The sequence below is a fragment of the Phyllostomus discolor genome, chromosome 8 (assembly GCF_004126475.2).
Source record: "Phyllostomus discolor isolate MPI-MPIP mPhyDis1 chromosome 8, mPhyDis1.pri.v3, whole genome shotgun sequence".
NCBI classification, from domain to species: Eukaryota; Metazoa; Chordata; class Mammalia; order Chiroptera; family Phyllostomidae; genus Phyllostomus; species Phyllostomus discolor.
The window spans coordinates 92,522,185-92,541,214 of NC_040910.2; the positions used below are offsets into that span (position 1 = coordinate 92,522,185).

General features: G+C 36.2%; 2 protein-coding genes across 7 annotated transcripts in view; one reads left to right on the top strand and one right to left on the bottom strand.

Annotated features, from left to right (window-relative positions):
- RPS6KB1 (ribosomal protein S6 kinase B1) overlaps positions 1 to 5,072 on the top strand; it is a 44,141-nt gene extending 39,069 nt beyond the window's left edge. Inside the window, exons 14-15 of one of the 4 annotated variants that reach the window (XM_028519799.2) lie at positions 198 to 310; positions 3,121 to 5,072. In XM_028519799.2, coding sequence (XP_028375600.1) covers positions 198 to 310; positions 3,121 to 3,229 — 222 coding nt within the window. In that variant the 3' untranslated portion in view covers positions 3,230 to 5,072. Of the gene's footprint in view, positions 1 to 197; positions 311 to 1,290 lie in introns of all 4 variants that reach the window. The other 3 variants (XM_028519802.2, XM_028519797.2, XM_028519800.2) reach the window with 3 other exon arrangements.
- Positions 5,073 to 6,069: 997 nt separating this feature from the next.
- Positions 6,070 to 18,097, bottom strand: RNFT1 (ring finger protein, transmembrane 1). 3 transcript variants are annotated; one of them, XM_028519795.2, is made up of 9 exons: positions 17,945 to 18,097; positions 16,355 to 16,806; positions 16,073 to 16,149; positions 14,655 to 14,755; positions 13,105 to 13,258; positions 12,349 to 12,507; positions 11,594 to 11,659; positions 8,626 to 8,727; positions 6,070 to 7,974 (listed from the first exon to the last, which is right to left on the bottom strand). In XM_028519795.2, exons 2-9 carry the CDS (start codon positions 16,749 to 16,751, stop codon positions 7,840 to 7,842), a joined length of 1,191 nt encoding a protein of 396 aa, XP_028375596.1. In that variant the 5' UTR covers positions 16,752 to 16,806; positions 17,945 to 18,097; the 3' UTR covers positions 6,070 to 7,839. The 3 variants fall into 3 exon arrangements, with proteins under 3 accessions (XP_028375596.1, XP_035889483.1, XP_035889484.1); XM_036033590.1 differs by having other exon boundaries at positions 7,227 to 7,974; positions 16,355 to 16,803; positions 17,945 to 18,094; XM_036033591.1 differs by lacking the exon at positions 8,626 to 8,727 and having other exon boundaries at positions 7,227 to 7,974.
- Between the last annotated feature and the right edge of the window lie 933 nt (positions 18,098 to 19,030).

Below are 19,030 nucleotides of genomic sequence, written 5' to 3' on the forward strand. Positions count from 1 at the left end.
AGAATTCTGCTTTCTTGAGGTCTGTGCCTCAAGAAATGGCTGGGAAGAAGTTAGAAAGTGTGAAATGGGATTGAGGAGATGGGAGAGTATACGGAGTAGTGTTTCTGAGTGTGCACGACTGTGTTAGACTGAACTAACACATTTGCTTGGTGTGTATGACAAATGACCTTCTGCAGTCCACTGTTACTGTCTTTCAGGGTTTTACCTATGTGGCTCCATCTGTACTTGAAAGCGTGAAAGAAAAGTTTTCCTTTGAACCAAAAATCCGATCACCTCGAAGATTTATTGGCAGCCCACGAACACCTGTCAGGTATTCAGACTTTATTTTCACCTTTAAAACAAAAACCTAGAAGACCATGTCTTAAGAAATTTATGCCAAGTTACATAAATGAAAGATCTGGCATCATATTCTCTTGGGTTGACATAAGCCCAGCATCTGTACCTTCTCATACTATAAGTGACTAGTCTGTACTAATCTCTGATAATATGCTATATAGTTGACCTTTCCTCCTAAAAGTAAGCTGCTGCAGTGACAGCTGTCCTCTGTCCCCTTCCAGTCAACATTCACTGTGCATCAGGGACTGTGCTGCATGCTGGGGCGCATGATTAGCCCAGGGACTGCCCTGGTTCTGATGAAGCTTATGATTTAGAGAGAATCACAAACAAAACAGGAAATACAAAAAATATGTAATTGCAAGTAGTGCCAAGTGCTGTATGAAAAAAAATAAAGAGTATGGTGGTAGAGAGCAAAGAGTATTTATTAACAAGGGGCTCATGTTCATGGTGGTCAGAGAAAGGCCTCCCTGGTAAAGTAACATCTAAGAATGAAGAGAAAGAACTAGCCATACAAAAAGTAGAAATACAAGGAGGTTACAGGTAGAATAGCTTGTGCAGAAGTCTTAAGGGAGGAAAAAATTAGGCCTTTTCTTGGAAGTAAAAGGGAGGTCTATGTTCCTGAAGTATGAGTGAGTAATAGAATGGCAAAGCTTTGGAGAAGTATTTTATTTTAAATGCAATGGGAACCTGTTTTAAGTAGGGGAGTGAATTTTTTTAAAAATTAATTATTGAAAGTTTTACTGGGGCAAGTATAAAGAGAGAGACCATTTGGTAAACTAGCAGTCTAGGGGAGAGATGGCTCAACTTTTGCCTTGGTACTAATCCACACAAAAATAAAATTAAATGAAAATAAACGTTGTATTATCCCATTCCCTCTAAATGTAAAGGAATACTTTTTTTTTTGTTGAGATAATCCTTCAGACAAATGAATGATAGCTCTTCATTGTCTTAAAGCCCAGTCAAATTTTCTCCTGGGGATTTCTGGGGAAGAGGTGCTTCAGCCAGCACAGCAAATCCTCAGACGCCTGTGGAATACCCAATGGAAACAAGTGGAATAGAGCAGATGGATGTGACGATGAGTGGGGAAGCGTCAGCCCCACTTCCAATACGACAGCCGAACTCCGGGCCATACAAAAAACAAGCTTTTCCCATGATCTCCAAACGACCAGAGCACCTGCGTATGAATCTATGACAGAGCAATGCTTTTAATGAATTTAAGGCAAAAAAGGTGGGGAGAGGATTTATGAGTATCCTGCAGGGTGAAACACCAAGGCTGGACATGACAGTCTCGAAGACTCAGTGTCATTACATAGAACACTTTGGACGGAGGGAAAATAAACCTGGATTTTAAAAAATCAATCAATGGTGCAAAAAAAAAACTTAAGCAAAATAGTATTGCAGAACTCTTAGGCACATCAATTAATTGATTCCTAGTGACATCTTCTCAACCTTATCAAGGATATTCATGTTGATGGCGTGAAACTGACAGTATTAAGGGTAGGATGTTGCTTTTGAATCACTGTTGAGTTCTGATTGTGTCGAAGAAGGGTTATCCTTTTATTAGGCAAAGTATGAAATTGCCTGTAATACTTGCAACCAAGGACAAATTAGCATGCAAGCTTGGTCATACCTTTTCCAGCAACATGGAATCAAAGACAAAAGAAACTTATCAATTGATGTTTTACGTGCAGACAACCTGAATCTTTTTTTTATATAAATATATATTTTTCAAATAGATTTTTGATTCAGCTCATCATGGAAAACAGCCCAAACTTTAAAATGCGAAATTATTGGTTGGTGTGAAGAAAGCCAGACAACTTCTGTTTCTTCTCTTGATGAAATAATAAAAATGCAAATGATCATTGTTAACCACAGCTGTGGCTCGTTTGAGGGATTGGGGTGGACCTGGGGTTTATTTTCAGTAACCCAGCTGCAATACCTGTCTGTAATATTAGGAAAAAAATCTATTTAATCATTTCTATTTGCAGTACTGCTATGTGCTAAGCTTAACTGGAAGCCTTGGGATGGGCATAAGTTGTATGTCCTACATTTCATCCTTGTCCTGGGCCTGCATTGCACTGGAAAAATATCGCCACCTGTTCCTATACCAGTATTTGGTTCAAGACGCCAAATGTGTTCAGCCTGTGGCTGAAGAAGGATGGAAGAGAGTCAGGATAAAATGCATACTGAGGGCAGCAAAGTGAGAGAAATAGGGAGATCCAGGGGAAGAGGGTGTTGCCATAGTCCACTCTCTATGTCTAATCTCTTTACAGCAGATTGGTAAGGTTTGAAGTTTTACTTTTTACTGTCTACCTTCCTTACATTTTTTCCTCAACAGTTTTAAAAGGGAAAAGGTTCTTTTCTCCTATACTGGGGCTACATTTTTTGATTGTAAAAATATTTGATGGCCTTTTGATGAATGTCTTCCACAGTGAATAAGAAAACTTAGTGGCTTAATTAAGGAAACATGTTAACAGACATTATGTTTTTGAAATTGTAACAAAATCTTCAGTGATTTACTGGTACACAGAATAAAAATAAAGGTAACTTTACCTTTCTTAAATACTTCCTGCCTTAAAGAGAGCATTTCCATGACTAGCTGGTGAAAGGGTTTAATATCTGCAGAGCTTTATAAAAATATATTTCAGTGCATACTGGTATAATAGATGATCATGCAGTTGCAGTTAAGTCTTATCGCCTCTTTCTGTCTTTTATAATGTCTTTAGTCTGAGTGTGCAAAGTCAATTTGTAATATTTTGCAACCCTATGATTTTTTTTAAATAGATGCTGCTTGCTGTGTTCTCCAACCTTTTTGAGCCATAGGATCCAAGCCATAAAATTCTTTATGCATGTTGAAATCAGTCAGAAAAGAGCAAAGCTTTGCTTATTTTAATGGCAGTTCAAGTGAGATGAGATGAAATCCTATGACATTAAGTAAAAACAGATCCATGAAAAATGATTGGAAATATCTTTTCAATTGTGGCAATAAATGAAAGAATTGATAACAGTTCATCTTTGGACAGAAAGCTTTTTTTTTTTAATCACTCCTAATTCCCCATTTCCCCATTATTGTAGCAGCCTACTGAGAACTTTATAACTGTAGCTAATAAATTAGTAGCTACCATAATGATAAGGGCAGAAATTATATTTAAAGTACAGATTTTTTTATAGGCTCTATTTCAGACTGTAAATGGCTTGTGATACTCTGATACTTGTTTTCAAATGTATTTACTAATTGTGGTGTTGACTGCCTGACCAAATTCCAGCAAAATTTTTACACCAAAATATTCCTTCTTAGTCTTATTTGCTACTAACATTTGCACTGTGATTGGCTGGCTATGAACACCCCATAGTTACACCATTCTCATAATTAGTACTGCTAGCAATAGTGGCAAATACTGCAACTTCTCTGCATAAAAAACATTAATTGCACATCTACCATCCACACAAATACAGTTTTCCAAGTTAACATTAAGGGAAGTTAATTTCCTATGCTGTGGCAGGTTTGAGAAATTGTGTTTCATAAATGGATATCCCTGCTGTGACTGTGAAAACATGTCAAGTGCCACGGTAGTGTCACAGACAGAAAGCACACACCTATGCAAAATGGCTTGCCCTATATTTATTTGTAAAAATCCAAGCATAGTTTAAAATATATGATGTCAATATTACTAGTCTTGAGTTTCTAAGAGGGTTCTTTATGATTCTTCCAGGTAAGTGTATAAAAGAGATTAAGTGCTTTTCTTTCATCACTTGATTATTTTCTTCAAAATCAGCTATTGCAGGATATTTTTTAATTTTATATACATGCTGTTTTTTAATTAAAATATAATCACTGAGAACTGAAGTTTACTAATTTTGATTTTTTTAAGGTTTGTAGCATTACAGAATAAACTGGGATTTATAAACCAGCTGTGATTAACAATGTAAAGTATTAATTATTGAACTTGAACCAGATTTTTTAGAAAATTATATTCTTTCCCCTTTATGGTCTTAACTAATTTGAATCCTTCAAGAAGGATTTTTCCATACTATTTTTCGAGATAGAAGATAATGAGGGTGGGGTGAGGGAGAATGCATGTATGATGCTCCATAAATTCAACATTCTTTAAGTAATAAATGATTATAAACAAGATGCATCTTCAGTAGTGTTAATATACTGAGCCTTGGATTTTATATTTAACATAGGACCTAACTCTTTTGGTAACTCAGTCATATGGTTCCTAGCTTACAAGGGCTAGATCTAAGATTATTCCCATGAGAAATGTTGAATTTATGAAGAATGGATTTTGAGACTTTGAAAATGGTTAATTTCTCAAATAATAACATCAATGTCCAAACATCTACCTTTTTTTCATAGGAGTAAACACTAGCAAGCTGGACAGTCATAAAAGTAATTGTCACACTATGACCTGTGGTCTGTTGCTGATTGATATAGAACTTTTCTTGTGTGATTCTTAAATTACCACTACAGCACAAGTATTATCTCAGTGGATTATTTGAAATAACACCTGAAAGATGGGTTCATCTGTGTTTGCTCTTTAAACTATTATTTTTTCTTATCCCAAGTTGGCTTTGCATCTATCAGAGTAAATAAATTCTTCAGCTGCCTTATTAGGAGTGCTATGAGGGTAACACCTTTTCTGCTTTTCATCTTGTATTTAGTTTACTGTATTATTTGATTTCAGATTGAATGAATGTAAATAGAAATTAAATGCAAATTTGAATGAACATAATATAGAAGTGATTTTTTTTATTATTATCCTAAGATAGGAAGAAATAACAGGTACACAAATAGTTTCAATAGTTCTTTTCATTAACATGCCAGATATGTTCAGGTTCTCACCTTTAATAAACTACTGTTGACCCTTGAACAACGTGGGTTTGAACTGCACATATCCACTTACACACAGAAATTTTTTCAGTAAATATGTTTGGCCCTCCATATCAGTGATGTGAAGGGCCCACTGTAGAATCAAGTTATATGCGGGTTTTGATGGAGGCAGGGGAGATGATGGTGTCCCTAATCCTCACATTATTCAAGGATCAACTCTACTATACAAGTGAGGAGTGACAGTTGTAAAAGTGTTTCTGCTGAAAAATTGCAGCTACTTAAATATATAACAAGTTTTAGTACTGGTTTTATATATTAGATATGACACGTCTGTGATTTCCAAGTTGAATTAGTTGCTTATTTTTAAAAAAAGCTCATGTGAAAAGTGTGAAAGCTAGCTTCACATAAAAACACTAAAAGACTTTCTTATGCTAATAATCAAGTTTGTTCAGCCACACTTGTCAACTACATTTGGTTATTTGATGTGTATACACAAAATAATGTAGTGAACAAATCTATTTTTAACTAATGTTTCAATATATGTAGGGTAAGATGGGTAAAGTTTTGTATAAATCATGTTTTATTTATGAGGCAATTCTATCACACTTGCCAAGATTATGTCTCTATAGAAGTTCTCAAACTGACTTTTTTTTATAAAACATATAATAGCAACTCTTAATGGTGATGAAACAATCTTTAAAAAGGTGTGATGTGATTTCACAGAACACATGACTCTTTGAATTCCTGTTCCCGTTCTTTGAGGTGAAGGAATAGAAGTAGAGAAATGCTTCGGTTGTTTCAGTGCTGTTAGTGGATGGCATAACACTCCTATTACATTTTTCTTCCTTTTAAATTCACGTGTGAAATGCTTTCTTGTTAAAAAAAAAACAAACACTGTCCACTGGGCATCTCCTTTATTAAATTATACTGGGAAACAAAGCTATGAATATAGCCATAGGGTAAGTAGGTATTATACAATAGTAGGGTGGAAGTAACCCATGCAGTAAAGTGCTATTCCTATGCTTTTAACAAGTCAGCTTATTTATCTTCACTCCCAAATTGTAATCCCAAATTGTCTTTCTCACCCTTCCCTTGCCTTATGCCTAAATAACTTTTAGGAAGGTGATACAAGGCCAAATAAGCTGGTTTCAATATTTGCAATGTTCTCAAAGGAGATAATAGTTAAATATATCATTGCTGAATGTATAGAAACAGGTGTACTTATAAGCTGGCAGTATATACCTGAGGTAAAAATTTACAGGCTTTCTAAAGTCCTTTTGCAAATTAGGGTAGCCATACAAGCATGAAAGTGACTTAACCTATGGCTGATTGGTCACGATCCTTATTAATCTATATGCTGGTTTAGCCTTTATCATTACCAACACTGCAAATTGGTTTTCTACCTCTACCTAACTTCTTCCCACTATATCTTACTTGTAATTCAAACTGATAGATGGTGATCAAGAAAATGGGCAGAGGCTTTGTACTTTAAACTTAGATATAACCACCACTTCAGACTTCTGTTACAGATATTGGTCCCTCTTAGAGGTTTCAAGAGTAGAGTGCCTAATTCCTTTTTCTACCACACTATGCAGATACTTAAGAGGCAAACAAATCACACAATCCAAGCATTTGGTTGCCTCTGAGTGCAAGCTTTAATCTCCCAAGCAATGGGGATCCAAGCATTAGATTCCAGAACTCTTCTGGAGAACACTAGTTATAGGAGGAATTCTTTTTCCAAGATTTGAGTTGGTCATGTTTACAAAATTATTCAAATTACCTTGGAGCCAACTATTGGTAATCCATGTGAATTATTTTATTTATTAATTTTTTTTATTCTCTGTACACTCCTCTTGATTATAAAGAGAGGGAAAGGGATGGAGAGAGTGAAAGAAAAATTGATGTGAGAGAGAAACACTGATCAGTTGCCTCTTGCACACACCCCCCACCAGGGATTCAACCTGCAACCCAGGCACATGCCCTGACTGGGAATCAAGCCAGTGGCCTTTTGGTTTACAGGACGATGCTCCAACCAAGTGAGCTACACAAGCTAGGGCTCCATGTGAATTAATTTTAATAGTTACTTCAAGATAGTCCATGGCACTACACAACAAGCAGGGTCATGAACTGATGGCAAGATTGTATATAAGAGGTCCACAAACAATAAATTAAATCATCAATTTTCACCGATTGCTAATCATACTACAGAGAACAATGCAGTATTAAAATATATCACCCTCAGTAAATCTTTACTTAGAAAATCTGATTGTTACATGTAAAATATAACATTTAGAACTTTCATTTAAAAATACAACTTTTATGAAAATTTTAAGAACTTTTAGAATAGGAATTATAAAGTCAACCCTAAAGAAAATTCTTTCAGATAATGTGTTTCTTAAAATATTGAGGAAAATATTCTTTATTCTGAAAACAGTGTTAGGAAAGAATACCTGAGTTCCTCTAAGAACTAGCTCTAGTTTTATCCAATTGCTTTTTTGGTGACAAGAAAACAATTTAACACTGCATTCTGTCAAATAATTAGTATAGAATAATGTTGCATCTGCATTAGGTTGAACATATATATTTTTTAAAACATGGAGTTCTTTCGATCTTTTGGTGAACTGGACTACAACACTTCGGTGTTTTGTGGCCTTAAAAGTTTATACAACTTAATATATTTGAAGGTGTGATGAAGTAGCTCCATCTTTCCATTTGTGTATATGGTCTGAAATCACAGTTCTGCACAGCGGACATGTCTTCTCTCTGTTAAACCATAAGGTAATGCACTCTTCACAAAATATATGCTGCAAGGGAATTAAGAACTACATTTTAAACTTGATGACATTTTTATTTTAAATTCATCACATTGTAGACAATCATACTCTTTTAGAGGGAAAAGGGATTTTGTAGAGCACTAATCCCTTCATTTTACAAATTAGAAAACAGTAAGTATGACATTCCGGAGTAATGGTCACTAGATTTCTTTTGATGGTACTATCCATTTAACCACTTTTAATCAAATACAAGCTATCCCTAGGTGATAACTTTGAAGATCAAGCATAATGACTTAGTGGCTTAATAAAGTCTCTGAGAGTACTTGCCATAAAGCATAGGAAAGGGCCTTACACAATCCAAAAAGAAATACTGGTATTATTCTAAGAGACTAGTGTCCAGTTATTAAAAATAGCATGTTTTTTAATCATAGGGTAACCAATCTGCCATATGAATTACTTTTTCCCTTCATACACTCCTCTGTGTAAAAATCATCAGAACATAAGGGACTAGATTTAACTAACCTACCAAACCCCTAACCACAAATAAGAAATTACCAGTATGTGTCTTGAATGCTACTTTCTGCTAAATGTTGTAGTTCCCCTCCCCCTTATAACTAACATAAGTGTGACTTTTACAAGTCACAGAAGTGGTGTATTTAGATTGCTTAGGAATATAATTACCTGACAGATGAGAAGAACTGGCTTTTGAAATTCAGCTTGACATATTGAACAAATATCATCCACATCTGAACACTGTCTCTTGCTGGCAGCCACTCCGTAACTCTATGAAAATAAGAAGTTCTGTTCATCTACAAATTCTTTTCTTGTTCTTCCAGTATGTAGATGATGCTGTGTTTCTCAAATCTATTTGGAACTAGGCACTTGAAAACTCTCCCAAACAGCACAAACATTTCAAAGCTGAACTACATATGCAGAGCCCACATATTGATGGGCTGCATTAAGGTAAATTCATTAAACACATAACAGGATCTTGAAAGGTTTTTAGAATCACTAGATTCCTAATAATGACAGGGCTTCAAATTTAACATGGGTTCAACTGGCTTAAGAGCCTAAGCAGTCTGAAATACAAGTATAAAATCTACAATAATATATTTAGGTGACCCTGCATTGCCAAATCGAGCCCACTTATCTATGGTAATAGATCAAAAAAAGTCAGTCCAGAGCTTGGCTGACTGAATCTAACTCATGTGGAGAGAGAGCTTTAAAAACAGATTTCTGGCCCTGGCCAGGTAGCTCTGTTGATTAGAGCATTGTCCCAATACACCAAGATTGCAAGTCTGATCCCCAGTCAGGGCACATATAATAAACAACCAATGAGTGCATAAATAAGTAGAAACAACAAATCAATATTTCTCTCCCTTCCTTGCTCTAAAATCAATAAATAAAAAAAGTTAACAGATTTCTGTGTTCCCTGCTGGAGACTGATTCAGTGGGTCCAGATATATGGGGATGTGACAACAGGAATCTAATTTTTGTAAATTCCAGATGAGTTCAATGTGAAGAAGAGTTGGGGATGAGTAAACAGTGTCCTTACTATTAAGTCTGAAAATAATTTTAATTATTTTTAAATTTTATTTTAATTGTTGTTACAGTACAATTTTCTATCTTTTACTCCCATCCCAACCCACCCACTAGCCCTCCCCTCCTCCCTCCCATTTCCACCCACCCCTATTTTTACCCATGTGTCCTTTATACGAGTTCCTGTTAAAAATAATTTTAATTATTAACACAAAGTCAGAGCATTTAGTACTAGGAAAGAATGGTAGAATTTTATTTAAAAACGAATTGCACCCTGGCTGGCATAGCTCAGTGGACTGAGTGCAGGCTGTGAACCAAAGCATCGCAGGTTCGATTCCCAGTCAGGGCACATGCCTGGGTTGCTGGCCAGGTCCCCAGTGGGGGCCGTATGAGAAGCAACCACACATTGATGTTTCTCTCTCTTTCTCCCTCCCTTCCCTCCCTAAAAAGAAATAAATAAATTCTTTAAAAAAATAAAGAAATTTGAAAAAAAAATTGCAAAATGTAAATTGGGTAGAGTTACTGTCAAAATTAACTGGCTGAACAATAATGCAATTCTTTGACTTTCCTTTTCTTCTGAGGTCCTAAAAAATTTTCTGATCTCTTTAAGATATTAGTAACTTCCTCACCAAATTCAGTAGAACTTAGTTATTAACTAGCTATATCAAAATAATATAAAAGATCAGTTTTTTTGTAGAAATTATGGGGAAGAGGAAGCTAAAAGGGGAGTAAGAACATCGAAGCTCAGTCAGTCATGGTAGTGACAGCAAAGCATGATTTGACTCAATCTGAAGCTATGATCTAAACTTCTTATACTAAATATCAAGGGTTAACAAAGTCAAACTAAGACAATGGATAAAAATATTAAGACTTCTTCAGGTTACTGGTGGATGACCTTGGTGCCAATTTCCCTTCAGTATCATTTAGCAGAGTACACTGCAGATACTTAGCCTGACAAGCTTTCAAATTAGCACTTTGGCATTTTGCAGACTCCTTTCTTAATGATGATTGCCATTTCCCTGGCAAAGTTAAGGAACATAATATACACATGTCCATGTATATGTTCCTAAGAGACTCGAGTAAATCAAAGAGAGTTGAGGATTGTGATATTCTGTTTCACAGAGACAAAGAGTCAAACTATTGTCACACAAACCTTACTAGATTAATTAAATGGTTGAGACTCACATAATGAATAAACCTAACCAAAGCTGAACTCTCTATTATACTGTATCTTGTCTAAAGGATGAAGTCTGAATAGTATGCAGCAAAATGTATTATATTACTATTCTCTTAGGGACAGGGTACCTTGACCAGTTAGTGTAGTCCAGTTGGGAGATACAATCCTCTTTTTGTTTTTTCAACATACATTATTATGTTGGCATTCTTTTAGTCAGATGCCCTGAATCCTGGCCATGTAATTGTTTGAGTACCTAATGCACTGCAAAATTGAGGATCAAACTCTGAAATCTGGTGACCACAAAAGCTATAAATAGCAAATGAGCCTATGACACCCTTTTGTCTGCAATTTGTAACATCAGTAGAATCACATAATAATCACATTTGTAACTAACATTGAAGTCTCAATTTATTGTTAAATTCCATGCTGTGAACTTACTTGTGCATACAGAGTTGAGTATCAGTGGGAAGATTTTTCCAGTAAGAAAATTGCAAGGGACATGATTTTTGGTAATAAGCTTTTTTCATACACAATAAATAACAGTGAAAGTGTTTTCATAGAAGCTGAATAAGGAGTTAATGGAAATACACAAAGCTAGTATGTGTAGATTAAAAAAGAAACAGATACAAAGTTCATGATAAGATACTTAAGGGAATGTTTATAAGACCTTAAGAATGTCAAGTGATTAGAAGGGGCAAGAAGCACATTCAAATACATAAGCATTATACCCACTTTCAGGTTAATCAGGTTAATGTACAAGTCAAGAAATTGACCACAGATACTCCTAAATCATTCTCATAGCCCTAAGTGCCAAAGTATTAGAAAAGTTTTTTAAAAATAGGAAATTCACATTTGCAAAATTGCTCAATTAAAAGTTACTTATAATGAAGAAAGGTTAAAAGTGTTTCTCTTAAATGATTAAAAAGTACTTACTGGTCGTGTAAAAAATATTCGCAAAACCCGTCTGAAACTTCTTAGATGTCCAAAAAAGTCCAAAAGCTGAAAGAGGAAATAAGAGGTTATTTATTGATTCAAAAAGCCCTATCTCTAAACCCAGAAATTAAAGCTAAGGTGCCATAATATCAAATACTGATAATAATGTTCATCACATATCACAACTAATTTCAATCTAAGTATATTTAAAATCCAATTATGGAATTTTTACTCAATTTACAGGTTTCAGCCAACTCAAACCCCCCCCCCCCAAAAAAAAGTACATTTGAATACCTACAGGTACAATTAAGACAAAAAGTTAACTATGTCAAAGACAAGGCAATTTTACCTGGTCCATATGTTTTTAACATTTAGATTTTATAGTTTCATAAAAGTGATTAAGCTGAGGGGAGAAGGCATAGAAGAAACAGGATATGATACTCCACTAGTGTCAGAATTATGTGTATGATAGACGCTACTGCTGGAGATGGATATTTCTATTCTTCTCCCCACTTCTCCACAGCGTAGATAATCCATGCTATGTGGAAGTCCACTGCCCCAATAAAATCTGAGAACCACTGGGTTAAGATAAAGATATATAGTTCCATTTCTCCATCCTTAACTAGATCTAGAACTTATGTCAAACTAGTGATAGGATGATAAACTTTAAGCCAGTTAAAGAAGAAAACAATAGTAAATAAAATCTGTAATCACTATATGAATCATACAATGACAAAATTAATAATGATACCTACTTTTAGTATGAGGTAGAGTAAAGCTAGCAATATCCCAAGACTCCTTCTAGTTATATTACCAAACTCCCCATAGCTTATGAGGTAACGAAACCAAACTGGTATGGGAACAAAAGTTCGGTAATACTGACACAGTTCTTCTAAAAGCATATACCAGTAACCCTAAAAAGGAAGGAAAAAGAAAACAAATAGTTACCCATGCTAATTACATACATTACACAAATGCTTTATATTGGATTGAGAACATCATGAGTATATGACACAATCACACAAATAACTATGAATTAGTCTTCATAATGCTAATAGTTATGACCAACAACCTCAACCTGCTTCTCACATATTATGGTCACTCACTGATTTGTTTTCAAAGAATTCCAAAGAATGACATAGTGAAAATGTTTTATGTATACTACAAGTGAAACTTATGTGTGTTTTTGCTAATTACAAAAATTTGTATTAAAGTTTTTATTGAAAATGGGAAAAACATCGAATAACAGCATATAGTCAGTTATATTATAGTCAGATAATGCCCTGGAGGAGGATAAAAGTACAAATCTAAGTATTTTCCATATATGAGGTCAGAACTGATTTTTAGATGATTCTGAAGCAAATGTAATTCTGATTTTTTAATAGATTAATATTTTGGTCCAAGTCTTTGAGCAAATTGTTGCTATTCTGAGATAATAAAATTAGGTTGAGACTAAATAGCATTAATGTGGCTTGCTAATATTGTACCAACAAAACATGTTAGTTTCTTACCTTGGATTTAAAAGGCGTGATGAAAGAAGGCACCAATAAAATAAGGCATTTTAAGCCCATGCAGAGGAATTTCAGAATGAAGTCTGTAATTCCAACAATCCAAAGTACTTCCCAGAAGCTCGAATGGTCCAAAGTAGGATTTAAAAAAATTAAGCTACCCAGAGAAAAACATCAAAACTTAACAGAGCAACATACAGAGGTAAAGTATTCATATATTGGTTTTTAATTTGCTACTGAATATTTTACTTTGATGTGTAAAAAATATGAATTTGGCAAGTGTTAGAGTTCATGTAAACAGAAGATCATTTGCTTATTTTAAAGAGATTTTTTAAATGTTTGAATTTCAAATCTTTCCTCCATAGTATAAAAAACAGTCTTCCTAACTTTTCATGGTTGGTACCTTGCTAGCCTGTAACCTAAGAAAATTCACTGAAATTAGATATCTGCCATTCTCTCAACCAACTCGAATCAGGATTGCATTCCCTTCTTTCCACTGAATTTCTTTTGTCAAGATCACCAACTCTCTCCCCTCTTGCTAAATTCAAAGGTTATGTCTCTTTGTCCATTTTCTTCCCTGAATTATTTTTTTCCTAGATTTCTAACACTATACTCCCTACTTTTTCCCCTTTGTGACTGATGATGGTTCCTTCTTAGTTTCCTTTGTTGTATATGTGGGCATGGCCAGTCCTGGGTCCTCTCCTCTGACTACTTTCCTTGATTAGTCTTGGTTTTAAAAATATCAATCATAGGCTTATCACACCAAAATTTATAACCCCAACCTCTACTCTGAGCTCATGACATATATCTATAATCGCTTTCTTAAGAGTTTTACATGGCATCTCAAATTTAGTATGTTCAAAACAAAATGATGGATTTTCCCCCCTCAAAACCAGCTACTTTCCCAGTCTTTCCAAGCCTAGTAAATGGTACCACCATCTGTCCAGTTGCTTAAGACTAAAATTCCAGGAGTCATCCTTGATTTACCCCTCTGCCTACCCTCCCAATCCAATCTGAGTGATACTGGCTCCATCTACAAATCATATCCAAGATTGGCCATATCTCTCCAACACTACTGAAAACCAGGACTTCTAATTATCTGATTAAAGCCAAAAATTCAAAACACTTCCATCTAACATGAAAACTTAACTACTGTCCTTTAGCAAGTCATCTCCTTCTAGAAACAAAGATCAAGTGTTCTCGTCACACAATGTATACATATATCAAAACATCATATTGTACAACTTAAATATTTTTGTCAAAAATAAAAAACAAAAAAATACCACCACCAGTATTAAGTAAATGGTACTTAATAACGATTGTAGAAATAAAAATTTAAGTATCAAAAATCAAATATGTATTGAGCACCTGTCAGGAGCCAAGGCACTGGGTATACAAATCTGAATAAGTCACTTAGAGCTTTCAATCTTGGAAGGAGACAGACAGGTAAAAATTGAACTCTAACAATAAGTATGTGCAAGTAAAATATATGCAAAATGCTAAGGAATATTATTACATAAAAAATGTGATTGTGTACTTGGACCTCTAATTACCTGTGATAAAGTGACTGAGAATGAAAGGTGTAATATAAAAGAACAGAAGATCCTGCTAAGAATACCAGTAACCAAGCACACTGAATCTTTGAGCACCTTTCCTGAAAAATAAATAATTTTATAATTTGTTACTTTGGATTATGCCATAATTTTAAATATCATTAAACTATTTTTACTTTAATGATTAATGTATTAACTTAGAATGTTTTACTAGATTAAACTTATTAAAAGTATAGAATATGTTAAAATGTACATCATCACACTCTTTTATATACCTTTAGTGAACAAAACAGAACCCATATTTAACCACATTTTAAAAATAAAAGTTATTTCATTGTATAAAAAATATTTCCTATGTTTCAAAGAAGCCAAATCTACAAGCTGACATAAAGGACCCACCCAAATGTAAACTTTACCTCTGCAGCTCCCTATTTTTGTCTCCCTGACATAATAAAATGTTTAAAAATGCATTTAAGTTATCAGTGTTCATAATTTTTAGATGCTCAGACAGCAACAATAATTTAATAAGGTAATTTATTTTTTAACATTAAGTTTTTAAATTTTAAAAAAAGGTTTTACTTATTTATTTTTAGAAAGAAGGGAAGGGAGAGAGGGAAACATTGATGGGTGAGAGCTATATTGATCAGTTGCTTCTCCCACATCCCCAACTGGGGATCTGGCCTGCAACCCAGGCATGTGCCCTGACTGGGAGTTAACCTTTTGTCTGCAGGCTGGTGCTCAATCCACTGAGCCATACCAGCCAGGCCTAAAATTAAGTTTTAATTACTAATTTAATTAAAACTTTTACTAGTTTTAAACCCTGAGTTAAATTTTTAATGGTTTGGTAGATTCTAACTACAAATTTCCAGGTCAAAATTCATGACCCTTTACATAGGTAATGCCCTTTAAAGTTGCTTGAAGGTGGAATTTTATAAACTAATCCTAATAATTTATATGAATACCACTCTTTTATAATTTATATTAGGGGAAAACTTCTTGGGTTTAATTTTCTTTGAGAGAGATGTAAATAGTTCAATACCCATTTATTCAATGTACATTTTGTTTACTTTAAGTCCGACAATGCAATAGCTAAGTTTTTCATGACAATTATATTACTTATTGTGGTTAAACTATCTCATAAAATACGACGGCACTTGACAGATCAGATCAAATAGAGCATTCTAAACTTTTTAATCCTGCCCAGTTTTTCTTTATCAGGAACATGACTTACAAAGATTATTAAGGTGAAAACGATTCAAATCATTTATGCCATGTCATTTAGATAACAAAACTTAATATAGATGTTACCATATATTTAAATTTGTCAAACTATTTTAATTCCTATTTCTCTCAAAAATTAGTATATAATCTACAGAGAGAAACATTTAGTAATTGTTTTAATTGTTTGTTATACTTACTCTTAGAAAAACCTGATTTACAATGCTTTTGTTTGCATACATAAAAGTTGTAAGCAGTCCAATTCCGAGAGAAATTCCTGTTAGATAATAAGTTCCAGTTAATTATAAGAAAAAAAAATAAATGAGCCAACACAATGACATGAACTTAAAGGAAACATTTACAATTTTAAAAGCTAGCAGAAAATAAGTAACTAAAATACATAGGTTAAAGTAGATTACCAAAAAGAAATAAAATTTAGTGAATTTATCAATGAAACAATTCAATATTTTATTATACCCTACCTGTTATATGCTGCATTACAAGTTTGACACTTAGGATCAAAATATATGGAAGACTTTTTTGCAGCCACTTGAAAAGATACTGGAATTCTGAGAAGGAGTTACTACCATGATCTCCAGATTCCATGGAAGTATCAGGCTGCCTTGCTTCATTATGGGAGTGGTTCCGTAAGCGACTATGTACACATCCATGGGTACAGCTATGGACACCTGACCTTGTATTTCTGGAGCTTGGATTTTCAGCACATTCTTTAGGTATGGAATTTATTTGGATATGCACATCACCAGAATGAAGACAAGAACCTTCAGTCAGTCTTGGGTGGACACACTGAGAGGCTGAGGCATCCTCACTGCCTGCAGCTCCTGGATGACTGTGCAATTGGCTACAGTTGGCTTGCATGGCCCTTGAATACTTTTTCTGTGATCCAGATTTCTTTGCTTCAGGTCTCTGTCTTCTAAAAATCAGAGCAGAAAATGTTCTAAGTGAACAGTTCACTAAAGGAGAGGCTGATAACCACAGCAGATGAATTATTTTCAGGTTACCTATCATTTATTACTAGACTCCTCCCTTACTGCCAAGGCTTGGCTGCCTTACACAAACTATACTTTAGGGAACATCTGGTACAAGAGAAGTTGAACTGATGCATCCAGTTCTCTAATGAGAAGGAATCAGCAGAACAGAGTATGGGTGCCCAGCATATGTGAATATCTGAGCACTAGTACTCATTCATGTTTTAATACTTCAGTACGTGTACTGTGCCCACTGGGAGCAGTTTCATCTCCAGTGTAGATACTACATTTCGTAAGAATCATAATTTTTAAAGGCTTGGAAAGGCTAGGAAGAAAAAAAATAAGTCAATACTAAGTATCATCATGGAGAACGAATAAACTTTTCACTTAGGTGACCTACACATTTGTTTTATGCTGAAACATCTTTCCCAAAGCTAATAAAAAGGCTTCTAGTATTACCTCTCCCACCCCAAATATTACCCAAATACCTTTAAATTAGGGAGACTTGGGGAGTCACCATGTAATTGCTAGGTAACCCTAGGCTTAATAAGGATAGTAACACAGTCTGCCCATTAAAAATGCCATCATCGGTGTGCGTGTGGGGTTGGAGGGGGCGGTTACGAAAGAGGACACTGGCAGGAAAGGATCCCTAAATGACCAGTGGGGCAGCCTTCGAGGATGCCGGCCTGGCTTTTCTGTAGGAGGAAACTAGGGTTAATGGCAGGTCATTCTGTTTCATTCCTAGGTTTGAATTTTGTTTTTTTCAGTTACTGTATGGAGGTTTGGCTTTTAGTTCATTTCACTAAAAGCTTCACCGATGCCAAGGGTGCTATTTATTTCCTCAAACCTCTGAAGGCACGTTGGACGTGACAGTTTCAGGGTCTTTTCCATGAAAAAAAAATTGAACCCTCCCACCTTCCAACATGCAACAGCAAGAAATAGAAGAAAAGGAATAAAAACGCAAACAACTCTTCCGGAATCCCCAGGACAGAATTTTCCACCCACGTTCGAGCTTCGAGAGTCTCAGTTATTCCCCCCAGAGCCCATTCGCCGGGGCCTCCGCCCGCTTCCCTCAGGCCTGACCTCTCATGACGATGAGGGGACACAGTTGCCGGCCGCAATTGCAGAACGAGCGAGCGAGGTAGACTCACGGACCTCTGTCAGGGCCATCACCTTCAAGCCCCACTGACGGCTAACCGGGCACAGCTCGGAGGCGGCAGCGTCGGTGGCGGCGGCGCACTCGTTCCCCTGACGTCCTCACGTGCGCGTGCCCGCCCCGGCGCAGCACGCCAAGGGACCCGCTGCGACCAGGTTGCCCAGCGGAAGCCAGGCGTTTTAGGGTGTTGGCTGTGGTGGGCGCTGGGCTGCGCCTGAGGGGATACCCCCTAGCCCAGGCGTCTGCATTAAACAAAACTACCGACACGGAGTGCACATATGTGGGTAACCCGCCATATTCCTTGTGGGCGTCTAGAGGTTAAAAAGGTTTTGGCTTCCAGAAGCTGCCTTCGGAGGAGGGGCCTGACGTAGGGACTGTCGTAGTCCCGCCCCTGGCTCCTCCTTCAGAGCCCCAGGGCCCTCCCCTCTGGAGTCTTCCCGAGCTGCTGACCCCACTTCGCGCTCCCCTCAGGGGACCAGACTTGGAGGAGCCACGTTGGCGAAGGTTTCCTCGCGTCTCTGGGCGGGGCGAGAGCGTTAGGGTTTCCGCGTTCGGGTTTCGGGAGCCTGACTTCTGACCTAGTTGTGGATGGTGGTGGCGAAGGTTTAAATGACCTGGTTTTCCCTTGCAATCCGCAAGGTTGCGCTGAGTGAACTCGGCCCTGCCAAAACCTGGGGGGGGGGGGGGGGGGGGGGGCAGAAGCAAAGAGACGTGGGGGAGAGTGTAGGTAGGGGTGGACGTTGAAGTGAGATTTTTAAAAACCTTGTGCGGGGTATAGTGAAGAAAACCTTTCTTCACTATAATTCTGTGAACATCTGTTCTAAAACAAAAAGTCTATTAAGAAAAAGCTTAAGCAAAAGAAACAAAATAACTGCCTCTTGTTACCTGCCCAGACTGTATTTTAAAGGATAATAAATGTATTCCACGAATCTCCCCTACCCTCCACAACCACCGATAGCCTTTCCATTCTGACTCTCCCCAACGTAATCCTTTTGATTTATTAGACATTCATG